This window comes from Heloderma suspectum, chromosome 2 (assembly GCF_057233095.1).
Source record: "Heloderma suspectum isolate Gila_16-S chromosome 2, 16-S_ref, whole genome shotgun sequence".
NCBI lineage: Eukaryota > Metazoa > Chordata > Lepidosauria > Squamata > Helodermatidae > Heloderma > Heloderma suspectum.
Window position 1 is genome coordinate 220,722,572 of NC_139459.1, and position 16,047 is coordinate 220,738,618.

A 16,047-nucleotide genomic window follows, 5' to 3' on the forward strand; every position below is an offset into this window, starting at 1 on the left:
GCCCCTTTCTCCCTGGTCTTTAAAGCTGCTGCCCCCTGCTGCTGCTATTTGCTGCTGGTAGCTGTGGCTGCTGGTGTCTCTGGAGAGGCAGGTGGGTGGGTCTTCAGGTGCTGTTCCATGCGACGCCAAGTGTGACACTAAGTGCGCACTTAGTGTCACACTTGGTGCAACATCGAGGCACATGCTGAGGTGCTGCCTCTGGCAGCCCCGCCTTAAGTACCTGTTTGGCAGGGGCAGAAGCAGGCTCAGGATCCACCTGGTACGGCTGGCTGGTCCTCCTTCCCACAGGCTCCTTCCCTGACCATTATAGTTCTGTGATGCAGAGAAAAGCTGGGAATCTCACAAAACTAGTTTTCAGAGTTCCCTTAACAAATGCAGTTTAAAATTGGCTTAAGATTGCAATGTGGATCAGGCACACTCTGTGAGGGATTTTGCAGTGGCAATTTGCCCACCATTGCAGCATGGAGACCAAAGAGGGTGGGCAGTTCATGCCGTTCAGATATCAACCATCTATGCATGTGCAAAGTCGGATGAAAGTTTGTGCTGGTACAAAGGTTGTTAAAAAAAAATATATAGAAAACTTCACACCTGCACAGACTGTGGTAGGCTTTTGGCCAGGCACAGATGGTTGTTGCATGTGCAGAGTGAACCAGATGCTCCCCTGTTCCTCTGTAGTGGCAGTAGACTGCAGCGGCACTCTGAACCCCAAAGTTCTGTGTCTGATGTACATGTGCTCTAATTTACTAACTTCTGGCAGTAAGGAAATGGTGTTCATGGTATTTGGGTGTGCACTGTAACACACCCCTCTGTTATCATTCTTGCTAAAGGAAGTCTTCTTGTCTCCTTCAGAGCCAGTTCTGGGTTTCAAGAGAAAGGACTATTGGCACTGGGTAGAACAGCTTCCACAGCAGGTGACCCATCAGAGGTGGGTGGTCTGTAATAGCACTTTGTGATGCTGTAGAGATGAGAAGGACTTGGAGTTTTCCATTATGAGGCTGTTAATTGGCTGTATCTACTTTTGGTTTTGTTGGAGAATTGAGATCCCAGCACTACGCGGATAGTATTTCCTTTCCTGTATTTCTGCTACGTAACCTCTAGGTAGCACTGTTGCATAGAGAAATTGTGCAAATACACAAGTGGAAAAGGTGTTTTCTTTCCCTTTTACAATTAAATACTGCACTTTCCCTGATCTAAAAAAACTCAGTGAAAGTGTGCTTTAGACACAGAACTGAAAGTGGAGGGTCACAATGTGGTCTAAAGGACCAGTAAACAACCATGATTAGGGAATGACGAGTGCATGATAAATGCCTCGTGTGGAAAAGCCCTTAGTCTTCTGGCTTTTCTTGTCTTCCTCTCACTATTGTTCTTTTAACTCGATACTTATAAAAAGTTGTACTACAGTTGCCCCATAATTAAAGATGATCCTAGTTTTTAATCAGGCCTGGAGGGTTTATTTTTTGTGTTACCTTGTTTTTAGTTTAAATGTATATATCGTGAGCAATGGCTGTTTGGGGGGAGAATTTTCCTTTGGAGAGGAATTCACAGTTCCAAGAATCCTTAGTGCTGATCCTTGAGATGCATCAAGCAAGGAATTGCCAGAGACACATAATTTTTGACCCCCATTTTAAGTAAACGGAACAATGTTTCTATTCAGTTGACGCAGCAAGACTTAAAAGTAAAGTGGAGTTCATAGTAACAAGATCTTTTTTCCCTATAGCATGACCCTTCTGTCAATGATGATTGAGAAAACGAATTCTTGTGAGAAGGTGCTGACAGCCCAAGGAAGAGGGCGCTACTTCCTGCGTCTGGCTTTGAATGGGAAGTTGCTAGCTGTTGCTATTCAACAGCTGGTCAGAGCTCCCAGGCTGCTTGAGGTGGGAACATTAAATCATCCAAAGGAATTAAGATGGAGAAGTTAATGTGAATAACAAAAGTACTCTGACTGGTGTCTTTATTATGCTCTTTTCCTGGGACCTCTATCAGGACACTTGAGAGGGTAGGTGTGCTTTGCTAAAGACCTGATTTGTATGATTTTCCTGTGTTCATATCTAAATGATGGGTTTTTCCATGCTTGCAGTCTTCCCGTCAGTGTTGTGTTTACTGTACCCAGGGAATGGCAAATGTTCTTTAAATGCTACAGCCTGCCAGTCAAAAGCAGGAAGAATATGCAACTGACCTTTGTAACTTGGCAGTAAGACTTCTAGTCCAGTTTGAGAAGAGTCCCTAGCAGCATTCCAGTCTTCTAAACCTAAAATCCCAAATCCAAATTAACACCCCCCCTAGACTTTCTGATTCTTAATAATTGTCTCTTGTTTCTGATGCACATGTATCTTTGTGGCCAACTTATTTACACTGTTCTGACTATATGATTTTTTAAAACTGGTTTCAGTGGTATGATCCAGTGACGTCCGTCCTGGGCAATGAAGATTTTTCTGGTAAGATTCCCTACCATCATTTTGCTGCCAACACACTGTACCTCATTGCATTCTGAGGATGCATAAACAACAAAGGGTATTGTGGCACCTTGAAGACTAACAATTTCATTCTGACATAAGAAGAGGGTTGCACAACATTCATGAGATGACATCTGATGAAGTGGACTCTAGTCCACAAATGTTTATGCCTGCATAAAGGTCTTTAAGATGCTACAACACTCCTTGTTGTTTTCACTGCAAAATAGGGTAAAACAGCTACCCTCTGGAAGTTAGGAAATTCTGAGTCGCGGTATGTGAAAGAGCAGGTTATTAAAAAAAAATACTCTGATTTACAATGATCATGCTCTTTAATAATGGGTTTTACACTATATAACTGAATGTTGAAATGCTATAAATGGCAACGTTCTCTGTCCAAATGATGTTAATGTAAGCGGCAGAGCAGGACATATGGTATTCTATAAACTTACTATAGGAAAAACTAGTTACGGTGACACAACCTGCATGTCAAAATGCAGCCTGTATTGAATACTTGGGGACAGGGGCAATTTTAAAATACGGCAGGAGTGAGGTACTGTGCTGATCCCTTCTTGCACCTATGCTTTTGCTCCTGAAACCACTTCTCCCCAAATGGGTTTCTTTTCCATTGCAGGTTACTACCTGTTTTAGAGTCACACCGGGAGAAAAATATCCTTGGGAAAAGCTGTTTTTGGGAGGAGGACAAAAGCATGGGTAAGGCAAAGGACTACCTTCCTGCCAGCCTATGCTGCACTTTAAATGTCTGTGTCCCCCACAGCCCTTGGCCTTATAGGAAATCAAACACAAGGTTTGCTGCCAACATGCTAGTTTGCCCCTGTGGTGTGATGTGTATTGACTATGTAATAATTGAATGTCACTATTAAAAGAATAATTTAAAAAAAAATCCCTAGCATCCCCAAGATTACTAATTAAGGAGCTCTGAATTGGCATATATGCTTTCAGTTTTGCTACACTGCTGATGACTGGGGAGCTCCATATGGCTTTATATACAGTTTTTTCTCCTCCTTAGATGAATGGTCAGTCTGAAAATGGCTATAGGCTTTCATTGCTATTAGGATAAATAACCTGTGTTAAACCTGCACTTAGCTGGCTCTCGGATAAATCAGTCCTGGCTTTTGGCTCATTTCACATGTCCTTTGGTGTTGTAGGATTATTATCTTCAGAAGAAAAGGATTACCTTTTTGTTTCTGCTCAAGATACAGAATTGAAAAAAAAGTTGTTCTTCCTATAGGCCCAGATGAATTGTAGAGTTGTTGATGGGTTTTGAGCAAGATCTCGAAGTTTTTGGACAAAACAGCCCATCACCACTGTGGCCTTTGGTTTCTATGCTATTACATATCTTTATGTTAGCATAATGGTATTCCCTGTAGTTCCCCGTAGTAACCGAGAATGCCTTGGACTGCAAGAAGATCAAACCAGTCCATACCCCAGGAAATAGAGCCAGACTGCTTACTTGAGGGAATGATATGAAAGGCAAAACTGAAGTACTTTGGCCACATAATGAGAGACAGGATACCCTGGAGAAGATGCTGATGCTAGGGAAAGTGGAAGGCAAAAGGAAGAGGGGCCGAGCAAGGGCAAGATGGATGGATGATATTCTGGAGGTGACAGACTTGACCTTGGGGGAGTTGGGGGTGGCGACGGCCGACAGGAAGCTCTGGCATGGGCTGGTCCATGAAGTCACGAAGAGTCGGAAGCGACTGAGCGAATAAACAACAAATGTTAGCACAAATGGCTCAATAAATCAGACAATCAAGAAAGCAAACAGCTTGACAAATATTACTTGTCATAAACAGATAGTTACCTAGTTAATTGCCAGAAGGATAAAACAGCAGCGCTAATTGGGTCAGGCTTCTAATAGAATGAATCCACTGCTACTAGAGAACATACTGAACATGCCAGTCTTTTTATGCACAAGAAAGCCAAGCTAAAAGGAAACTTATATGCTACACAACATCTTCCTCTCTGTGATCCCATGTTTGCACCCAATACTCTTTGATGCATCCAGAGTTGTTAATTAGCTCAGCACCCTGAGTGACTCTTCTTATTGTGCCTACTAACTGTTTTAAAACAGTTAGTTTTAACTGTTCTTCTTCAAGGGCTCCTTCAAATGGAGCTTTTATCCTGTGATTGAGATTGCTCCTTCACACCGAAGTTTGCAGGCTCTTTACATGATGCCTGTGAAGCCATGACCCTGCCGTGACCCTCCAGGGCATCTCCTGCACTAAATGCCCTTTGTCCCGTTTTTAAATAGATCACAGATAATGAGCTATCAAATTGCCCCCTTGTGTTCCGCTTCAGTTTTCTCCTTCAAAAGAGGAAAAGCAGCAAGAAGAGGAGGGAGATCAATGAAAGATAATGGAAGACTCAGATATGGGGAGAAGGCACAGGGGAAGGGATGGGGGAAAAGGAAGCACATGAAAAGGGGTGAAAAGGGGAGTCATGATCCTCCATTTAAAACGGGGCTTTCTGCTTCCGTTTTAAATGCAGGATTTTAGGCTGGTGTAGAGATGCCCTAAGGACAAATTAACCAGTAGCTTGCACGTTTATTTGGTATGATCCCCCGCCTTTGTTATTCCAACACTTTGTTCCTCTGTTTGCAAAATGGGATTGTCAATATCCTCTTTGTAGGAGGGATACTTGCATGTTAATGTTTCATATGGCAATGCAAGTATGGACTTATTATAACCAGACTCTTACAAGGATCCCTCCTTCAAGGGCTGCCACCTCTATAGGAAACTATCTGTCCATCTAATTTAGGCAGGCTAATAGTCTGCTCCATTCCAAGGGCTTAAGATGGGGTAACAGTATGCTAATTATTCTACCTTATCCCTAGCCATTAAAAGCCAGCCTAAATAAAAATGTTTTGCACCTGTTCCAGAAGATGCACAGGGTGTGGGCTTTGGTGAATCTCCAGGGGAAGAGAATTCCAAAATTAAGGGGCAGAGAACATCTCTCTGTGCATCCTGATCTGGTTGGTGCATAGCTGGAATACTTTAGAGAACATTCCTGGTCGGTCAAATAGAGCAATAGGGGTGGAGGCAGTTGCTTAATTTATTTAGGGCCTACTTTGTTTAGGGCTTCATAGGTCATCAACAGCACCAATTTAAGCTTGCGGTTTTCATTCTTGTTGAGGATCTATCAGCCCATGCTGTTCCCTTGCATGGCTGAGCTACAGAAAGGCAAACTGCAGGACTAGGGCAGGCAGCATATTCTCTACCACCCCAAGAAGTGATATCATCTTAAGGGTACTCTTTGCCAAAGGCTCCTTTGCTTTGTGTGTGTGTGTGTGTGGGGGGGAATGGGATGGTTGGGGCTTTTCTTGCATTTTCAGCTAAACTGCCAAACTGAAAGCACGGAGAAGTTTCCATGCAGACATGCTTCCTCCTTATCTTCTGATTTGTCCACCAGGCCAACAAAGATGCTAGATAGTAAGCTGGCTCAAAGCAGGAAACTTCAGTCTTTTGTGTGCCCTAAGAACCTGTGCTCTGCAGGGTGCTGAGAGGCTCTGTACATGTGGAAAGGCTTCTCAGCTAGCTCTGCCTCCCCTTTGTCAGTGAACTGTTTCTGTCTCCTTTAGCAGGTGTTTTTCCCTTTCTGATTCTGACACCCACCTTCTTGGACTCACAGATTGTCATCCCTTTTATAAACCATGCAGGCAAGGCTGGTGTGTTTCTACATGATTGCCTTGCAGCAGCAATCTGTGCAATATCTAGCTATGTCTGTGTTGTGTTCTTGTGTTCTATGACAGTCCTTAACCTCTGGCAAGTCACTTTATTGTGTATGTCTTTGAAGTGCCAGACATTTTGTGATTATACCATTGCTGTCTGGAAGCCTAAAAATATGATGAAGATCTTCATGCGCTCAAAAGCTTGCACACCAGAAGGTTCTCAGACTTTGACATAATGAGCCTTTCAAAACACAAACAGGCTTGATCCTGTATGAAGCCCAGTACCTAGCGTGAGATATAAGGATCCAGGGGGATCCAAGAAATTACAGGCTGGTTAACTTAACGTCTACTCCAGGTAAATTGGTGGAAAGCATTATTAAAGATAAAATTAGTAAGCAGACAGAAGGACTAGCCCTGCTGAAGAATAATCAGCATAGCTTCCATAAAGATATATCCTGTCTCACTAACCTTTTAGAGTGCTTTGAGTGTGTCGATAAACATGTGGACAGGGGTGATCCAGTAGACATTCTGTACTTGGACTTTCAAAAGGCGTTTGACAAAGTCCCTCACCAAAGATTCCTGAACAAACCTAGAAGTCATCAGATAAGAGGAGACATCCACCTATGAATTGGAACTGATTAAGGAACAGAAAGAGAGAGTAGAAATAAATGGTCAATTCTTGCAATGGAAGGATCTAAACAGTTTGCTGTTGTTCAGTCGTTAAGTCTTGTCTGACACTTTGTGACCCCATGGACCATAGCACGCCAGGCCTTCCTGTCCTCCGCTCTCTCCCGGATTATGCTCAAGACCATATTCATTTCATCGGTGATGCTATCTAGCCATCTCATCCTCTGCCGTCCTCTTCTCCTTTTGCCTTCAATCTTTCCCAGCATCAGGGTCTTTTCCAGGGAGTTTTCTTTTCGCATTAGGTGGCCAAAATATTTGAGCTTCAGTATCTGTCCTTCCAATGAGCACTCAGGGTTGATTTCCTTTAGGATGGACTGATTTGACCTCCTTGCAGTCCAGGGGACTCGTAAGAGTCTTCTTCAGCACCACAGTTCAAAGGCATCAATTCTTTGACGCTCAGTCTTCCTTATAGTCCAGCTCTCACAGCCATACGTTGCTACTGGGAAAACCATAGCTTTGATTATACGAACCTTTGTTGGCAAGGTGATGTCTCTGCTTCTTACTATGCTGTCTAGGTTTGCCATAGCTTTCCTCCCAAGGAGCAAGCATCTTTTAATTTCATGGCTGCAGTCACCATCTGCGGTGATCTTGGAGCCCAAGAAAATAAAATCTGTCACTGCTTCCATTTCTTCCCCTTCTATATGCCAGGAAGTGATGGGGCCAGATGCCATGATCTTAGTTTTTTTAATGTTGAGTTTCAAACCAGCTTTTGCACTCTCCACTTTCACCCTCAAGAAGAGGCTCTTGAGATCCTCTTCACTTTCTGCCATTACGGTGGTATCGTCTGCATATCTGAGGTTGTTGATAATTCTCCCAGCAATCTTAATTCCAACCTGTGATTCATCCAACCTGGCGTTTCTCATGATGTACCTTGCATATAAATTAAATAAGCAGGGCGACAATATACAGCCTTGTCGTACTCCTTTCCCAATTTTGAACCAATCGGTTGTTCCATGTCTGGTTCTTACTGTTGCTTCTTGTCCCTCATACAGGTTTCTCAGGAGACAGGTAAGGTGGTCTGGTACTCCCATCTCTTTAAGAATTTGCCAGAGTTTGTTGTGATCCACACAATCAAAGGTTTTAGCGTAGTCAATGAAGCAGAAATAGACATTTTTCTGGAATTCTCTTGCTTTCTCCATGATCCAGCGAATGTTGGCGATTTGATCTCTAGTTTCTCTGCCTCTTCGAAACCCAGCTTGTACTTCCGGTAGTTCTTGGTTCACATACTGCTGAAGCCTAGCTTGTAGGATTTTGAGCATAACCTTGCTGGCATGTGAAATGAGTGCAATTGTACGGTACTTCGAACACTCTATGGCATTGCCCTTCTTTGGAATTGGAATGTAAACTGACCTTTTCCAATCTTGTGGCCACTGTTGAGTGTTCCAAATTTGTTGGCATATTGAGTGCAGCACTTTAACAGCATCATATTTTAGGAAATTTAGGATTTTCCTAAAATCTTTTAGGATATTAAATAGCTCAGCTGAAATACTGTCATCTCCGCTAGCTTTGTTGTTAGTAATGCTTCCTAAGGCCCACTTGACTTCGCTCTCTAGGATGTCCGGCTCAAGTTCAGTGACCGCACTATCATGGCTATCAGGGACATTTAGATCTTTCCTGTATAGTTCTTCTGTGTATTCTTGCCACCTCTTCTTAATCTCATCTGCTTCCTTTAGGTCCCTGCCTTCTTTATCCTTTATCATGCCCGTCTTTGCGCAAAACATTCCCTTGAGATCTCCAATTTTCTTGAAGAGATCTCTAGTCTTTCCCATTCTGTTGTTTTTCTCGATTTCATTTAAGAAAGCCTTCTTGTCTCTCCTTGCTATTCTCTGGAACTCTGCATTCAGTTGGATATATCTTCCCCTTTCTCCCTTGCTTTTCGCTTCCCTTCTTTGCTCAGCTACTTGTAGAGCCTCATCAGACCGCCACTTTGCTTTCTTGCATTTCTTTTTCTTTGGGATGGATTGAGTTGCTGCCTTCTGAACAGTGTTACGGTCCTCCGTCCATAGTTCCTCAGGCACTCTGTCTATGAGGTCTAATCCCTTAAATCTATTCCTCACCTCCACTGTATATTCATAAGGGATATGATTTAGGTCATACCTGAATGGTTTAGTGGTTTTCCCTACATTCTTCAATTTAAGCCGAAATTTTGCAAGAAGCAGCTCATGATCTGAGCCACAGTCAGCTCCAGGTCTTGGTTTGACTGACTGTATGGAGCTTCTCCATCTTTGGCTGCAAAGGACATAATCAAGCTGATTTCGATATTGACCATCTGGTGATGTCCATGTGTAGAGTCGCCTCTTGTGCTGTTGGAAAAGAGTGTTTGCTCTGATCAGCGTGTTCTCTTGGCAAAACTCTCTTAGCCTTTGTCCTGCTTCATTTTGTACACCAAGGCCATGCTTGCCTGTTATCCCGGTGATTTCTTCCTGCTTTGGTATTCCAATCCCCTATGATGAAGAGGACATCTTTTTTGGGGGTTAGTTCTAGAAGGTGTTGTAGGTCTTCATAGAACCGATCAACCTCAGCTTCTTCAGCCTCAGTGGTTGGGGCATAGACTTGAATTACTGTGATGTTGAATGGTTTGCCTTGGATTCATACTGAGATCATTCTGTCATTGGGACCAGTGCTTTTTAACTTGTTCATAAATTATCTGAAATTAGGAGCGAACAGTGAAGTAGCCAAGTTTGCTGATGATGCCAAATTATTTAGGATGGTTAAAACCACAAAGGATTGCAAAGAGCTCCAAAAGGATCTCTCAAAACCAGGAGAAGTGGCAGATGTAAACAAGTGTAAAGCGATGCATACTGGGGCAAAAAAATCCGAACTTCCACTATAGTCTGATGAGATCTGAGCTAGCGGTGACTGACCAGGAAAGAGATCTTGGGGTTGTGGCGGACAGCTCAATGAAGATGTCAACCCAGTGTGCGGCTGCTGTGAAAAAGGCAAATTCCATGTTGGGTGTAATTAGAAAAAGAATTGAAAATCAAACTGCCAATATCATACTGCTCTTAAACAATTCTATTGCACTATCACACTTGGAATACGGTGTACAGTTCTGGTCCCTGCATTTCAAAAAGAGTATTTTAGAGCTGGGAAAGTTGCAGAAAGAGGCAACCAAAATGATCAAGTGGCTAGAGCAGGAATGTGCAACTCATGGTTCTCCAGATGTTTTGGCCTACAACTCCCATGATCCCTCACCATTGGCCATGCTAGCTAGGGCTGATGGGAGTTGTAGGCCAAAACATCTGGACAGCCACAAGTTGTGAGGAAAGGTTACAAAGTTTGGGGGGTGTTAGCTTAGGAAAAAAGGCGAGCAAGAGGGGACATGATAAAGGTGTATAAAATTATGCATGGTATTGTGAGGAAGAAGTTCCCCTCCCCCCCCCCTCATAATACCAGAACCTGAAGTCACCCAATGAAGCTGATTGGTGGGAGATTTAGGATAGACAAAAAGAAATACTACTTCACATAGCACATGGTTAAACTGTGGAATTTGCTACTACAACTTGTGGTGGCTGCCAACTTGGACAGCTTTAAAAGGGGATTAGACAAATTCATGGAGGATAAGGCGATCAGTGGCTGCTAGTCTTGATGACCATATGTTACATTCACCATGAGGTGATCTGCCCCTGTATGCCAGTTTCTTGGGAACACAAGCAGGACGTCCTGCTTTTTGCCACCCATGGGCATCTGGCTGACCCCTGTGGGAGCACTGTGCTGAACCAGATAGGCATTTAGTCTGATCCAGCAGGGCTGCTCTTATGTTTCTTTTGTTGCTGGGGATTGATCTGCAATTTCCCTGGCCCCTTCATCTTTTCATTTCCCTAGAACTGTCCACACGTAGGGACAAGGAAAGCTGCTCAACATAATCTGTTCTGAATAGTTTCCAGAGGGGGAGCTGTGTTAGTCTGTTGCGACAAAACAAAGCACCCCCAAAGTGTCATGTGGCATCTTAAAACTACAAAATACATTATGGCATAGGTTTTCATTTCCTAGAGCCCTAGTCCATGAAAGCTTATGCCATAATAAATGTGTTAGAATTTCAGGGACCAGAAGACTCTTTAGCATGCGTGCACACGTGAGAGAGAGACAGAGAAACAAACACAACACTTAAGTTATAGGTACTCAAGGGAGCTGGGATAGGCTATAGATCTCTGCATGTGCTCATCTGTTGGTAAACCTGTGTTTGCCGCTGCATAACATGTGAATCTGGACTCAGTGAAACAGGGAAATGTGAAGGTGAGGCAACTGCTGCTCAGCTGTTTGGCCTATATCCTCGGCTGCAGTGCTGTCATTGGGTATAAGGGGGAAAGGGAGCCATACCCCTGCAGCGCTTTGCTAGGGGTAAGGGTTATGGAGCCACTCGTGTCTCTACTGGCAAAGTGTCTTTACTAATAGGGGATGGTCCACTAATGGTATTTCCCTACCTATTTTCTAGTGGAATAGCATAGCAACAGCTGTTTGTATATGAAGAAAAGTCTTCTTCCTCTTTCTTCCCCAACGCCATTCTCTGTGGAGAATGCTCGGGGATTCTATGCTATGCGGAGCAGCTCTGGGCCAGATTCAAGGTGCTTCCAAATGCTACCATCAGAAGGCATTCTGCAGAAATTCTGTCTTCTTCTTTTTTCTTAATGGATTTTCTGTGGTGAGAAAGAAGACAGGAGTGATGGGTAAACATGGAAGGGTTACGAGTTGAAGATGATGACATCTGGACCTCCTGTAAAATTCTGTGGATGAGGCAGAGTGATAGCGCAATAAAAAACCACACCTGGAAGCACCTTAAATCTCACAGCATTCTTCACCTGTAATGTAGCAGAATCCTGAATATCCCTACAATACAAATTGAGGAAACAAATGTGAGGTGCCAAAAATAGTTTATCAGTGTGGCTCCTGGTGTGAGGCATACTCCCCTGAGGAGACCCAGGTAATTGCTTGGGGAGGTGGGAGTCCCACACAATCCCTCTTCAACTCACTTTCATGGTAGAGATTCAGATGGCTCAGAGCCGCACAGCAGCCACTTACATGCCAACAGTACGACATTTATAACTATGTAAGGAGGCGATTATTACCACGTGATTAGACCTCGAGTTACCACCCCTCTGCTTCCTTGGATTTCCAAGCAGCTGTGGAGGAGTGGTAAATGCTGAGCTTAGCTATGCCTTTTGAGGCTGCAAATCCCTACACAATTATCATTGCCACACAGGAAGCGTAAGCAGCTGCTGCATAGCTCCTGATCCTCTGAAACCCTATCCTGTGTATGGCTTTATTGGGTCTCTAGGCAAAGTTCCAATCTACACTCTTCCCCCGATCAGTGCAAGATAGGTGGTGGTAAGCCCCATCTCCCTGGGCATGATACAAGTGATCAGTGGGGACAACCTTGACTATTTGTAGGGATTTGTTTACCCTTTTAATCTCTTTGCTTCCAGATATGAGATGAAAGCAAGCGGTGCCTGCTTAGAAAACTGCTTTTGTTTGGTGTCGTTACTTTTGGAAAGGCTTGAATATTATTTTAGGGAGGCCTGCTCTAACTGACTAAATTTGAGATCCCTTGGTTTATTGTGGCCTCTTCAGCATGCCTCTGACATACTGATAAATGAGTATATAAAGCTGGTCAGGGATTGGACAGTGACCTCGATTCTTGGTTCTCCCCTTCCAGAGCCTTTCCTCTCTATGATGCTGGTGGTGACAGAAATGAATTTCTCCCTAGATCTGCAGGTACAGTAATTGATGACTTAGGGGCATAGGTTTCAATGCAGTCCTCCTGTGCTTCACAGATGTTCAGAGATTGTTTTCGTTCCTCTTAGCCTTTGGCTTGGCTTCTCATGGTTTGCTGTACTTTTTGTTTATAGAACTCCAGTTTCTTGGATGAAAGCTGGCAACTTCCGGTAAGAAGTTTTAGTTTCCCTCCTCACTGCCTCCTGTTGCATGATCAGTGTTACTCTCCCATCTTCTTGTTTATAGAGGGTGCTGGCCTTAAACATTTTCACACCTGATGCAAAAGGCTTAATGGCTCCTCTGGTCGGAAGCTTTATATTTTTAAAGCTCCACAGACATGGAGGTTGGAGGCAGGGAAATAGTGCCTTGCCTCTGTTAACTGCCTCCTTGAGTAAACCACTTCATAGGCCTGTTTATAAATGTATAAAGTGCTTCATAGTCTCGCATTCATCCTCACAAAAAATAAGCCTGTGAAACTTGAACCCGTGTCTCTCTCATGCCAGTCTGAACCTTTCTCCATTGACCACCCTGCCTTCCTGTTCTTAGACACTTGTAGAATTTTTAATGGTTATCCTTTGAAAATGTCAGCTATTCTTAAATTTTAGAGGGATCTGGTTTCAGCTGGGCCATAGAAATAGGCTGTCAGTTTGCTTAAATCCCTTCTAGCTGAATATAAATGGTTTGTGTATCCTTCCATAAACATGTCTGTAGTCTTTGGTGGGGAGAAGGGTGCTGTGTTATGTGACTTCGAGTACTTTTGCACTGTCAAAATCAGCTTCAGGTTGGCCTGGCGTGAGGCTGGCTTGTGGCTGATGTTTTGCTATGTGTATTCAGTGAAGCAGGGGTGCAGAGCCTCAGGTCCCAAGGCCAAATCTCGCCCTCCTGGGGCTCCTATCCTGGGTTCCTCAAGTGACCATACCTCCTTCCCCAGACCCCACCCCTTCCTCTGACCACCAGTTGTTTGGTGGTTTCCTGGCTTTTATGTAGTTTTTACCTCATTCTAAAAGGTTGGAATGCCTCTCCTGAGGCTTAGTTACTGGAAGGAAGAGAGCTATGAGCTAAAATATGGTGGAATTTTTTGTATTTTGCCCCCCCTTTGCCTTTAGCCCCACCCACCACTGGAATGTGGCCCCCCAAAACTTCTCTGAAATGGAAATTGGCCCCAGGCTGAAAGAGGTTCTGCACCCCTGCAGTAAAGACATGGCAAGACTGCAGTTGGGTTGTTCCTCCTGATTGAGCACCTCTGTGCTCTGTTAGGTTGTTCTGCAGATCAGGGATCATTTAATCCAAGCCATGAGGATATCTAGGAATGGCTCGACCTAGAATCCTTAAGCCCCTCAATGCAGCATTATGGCAATGTTTCATCTCATCATTGCCCCTGTTTGTCTGTCTTTTGTGGTAAAGTGGAGATCTCTAGACTTCAGACCCTGCCACAGCCTTCCTTTACAATGCATGAAAGTAAATACCCTAATGGAAGCAAAATGCCCCATCTTTGCCAAGGCTCTGCATGGTGAAGGAGGATTTCTTCAAGCTTGCTGGAGACAACACTGATGAATACTGCTTTCCAGGTGTGCCTAACCTACGAAACTGTCCCCTGCAGGGAGCTGGGAATGGTGCTCAGGTAAGAGACCTGGCACTCGCTTACGTTGCTTTGCTCTCCCCTCTGTTCCAAAGTCCTTTCCTTCAAAAAGATCAGTGAACGGATCTCTGAGGCAAATTTTAAGGAGACCAATAAGAGATGGCCATTAAAACAATGTATGTTAACCTGATTCCATTTTGTATCATGTATTCTGCTTCTGATTATCATGGGGGAACCACAAGGAGCAATGTCCCTTCTCTGGAAATCCTGTTCAGCCTCCTTCCTGACTTCAGATTTCACCAGGCATTGTGTGCATGCTTTCAGGTTTATTTTTGTTTCTGTAGAGAGGTATATAAAAAGAGCCAGTGTGGTGTAGCGGTTGGCTGTAGACTGCGGAGACTTGGGTTCAAATACCTACTCAGCTCCAAGCCTTAATGTGTGAGCTTGCTTTAGTCATTGGGCAGTATCCTGTTCGATGTTACCGTTAACATAAATTATGTTGCACTAGTATAAGTGACCTCTAGCACAATGCCAATAGCATTAGCTGGTGCTACAGGATCTGTCGCACCAGGAAATATTTTTGGCATTACACTAGAGGTCGCTTATGGTAGTGCAAAATAATTTACATTACTGGTAATATCGAATAGGATTGTTGCCTCGAACTACCTCACAGGGTTGTTGTGAGGATAAAGGGGGTGGGGGATTCTTTCCTAAGCTCCATGGAGGAAAGGCAAGTTAAAAATATAATAGTAAAGCTGCTTTTTTAAAAAAACAAAAGCTGTTATCAGGGTTCTGAGTTCTGTATCGAGTAGTAAATTCTGTGCTTTTACGGAATTGCAGAATACACCCAGTCCTTGCTGTATATGTCTTAAGAGGAGCAATTTGTCAATCCATACTATTAGCAATAAAGATTAGTGCTCAGGGCAAGGTAAAAATCTTCATGTTGACAGCGGAGTTCAAGCTATTGCTGTGCAGCATGCAGTCCTCAGGCCGTATGTGGCCTTTAAAGCTCCTCTGAAAGCAGTTTGTGAGCACCCAGGAATCCCAAGGTTGCAGAGGGAATCTTGAAAATAAGAAAGCAAAAAAGAGCTTCAAACATGCTTTCATTATTTTTGAGGAGCCAACTCATCATCATCATCTTAACCTTTGAGGCTAAGGATTCTATAATAAGACCGTTGCCAAAGAATGGTACTGTGTCTGACAGCTTTGGCGTCCACCATGTGTGTGCAGTTATCTTGGTGGCACATAACAGATGTGCAAATTAGCTGCACTTCTCGAGAGTGTGACGGGTGGCTGTGGGTGCTCAACAAGCAACCCACCCCTGCGTTTAAGTCACACAGAACCCTTTTCACCCTTGGAATTTTGCTGTAGTTAAGCTGAGGAGAGGTGATGCCTGTGGTGTGGTAAAAATTTTCACCATCTGTATATGAGCCCCTAGTGCAGGAGTGGACAACCTCAGTGCCCCTGGCAGGCTCCATCTGTGCCTTCCCTGCCCAGCGGAATCTGCACTTTCAAAGGCCTTCCCTGTCTAGGCGGGGAGAAGGCAGTCTATCCCCACCTGAGCAGCTGAGAGATGCTTGGAGCTGTAGTCCGACACATCTGGGGGGCACCAGGTTGGGGAAGTCTGGTCTGAAGGCACAGGATAGAGCAATGTTGCTGAAACTAAGCATGTCCTTGTCTGCTCAGTGCCAGGATAGGAGACATCCTGGGAATTGTTACTTTCCACAATGCGAGAAAGGCAAGAAAAACAAAGATGTGTAGGGAGCCACTCTCACAAATGGCTTAATGCGTGGAGTTCCATCATGAACAGTGGCATTGCAAGCTGGCCACCCACATGGCTGCTTGCACATATGAAGCAGCCAAAGATGAGCTCAGCAGCTAGCCTGTCTGTGTGTCGTCACAACCTGGCATATGGCTGGCAGGCAGAA

General features: G+C 44.0%; 1 protein-coding gene across 6 annotated transcripts in view; it reads left to right on the top strand.

Annotated features, from left to right (window-relative positions):
* The window catches only part of LOC146354078 (uncharacterized), a 38,450-nt gene that overhangs the window by 8,982 nt on the left and 13,421 nt on the right, over positions 1 to 16,047 (top strand). For all 6 annotated transcript variants that reach the window (XM_084838119.1, XM_084838122.1, XM_084838124.1 and 3 more), the window contains 6 exons: positions 850 to 925; positions 1,718 to 1,874; positions 2,390 to 2,435; positions 12,482 to 12,540; positions 12,675 to 12,710; positions 14,109 to 14,161. In XM_084838119.1, coding sequence (XP_084694245.1) covers positions 850 to 925; positions 1,718 to 1,874; positions 2,390 to 2,435; positions 12,482 to 12,540; positions 12,675 to 12,710; positions 14,109 to 14,161 — 427 coding nt within the window. The remainder of the gene's footprint in view (positions 1 to 849; positions 926 to 1,717; positions 1,875 to 2,389; positions 2,436 to 12,481; positions 12,541 to 12,674; positions 12,711 to 14,108; positions 14,162 to 16,047) is intronic.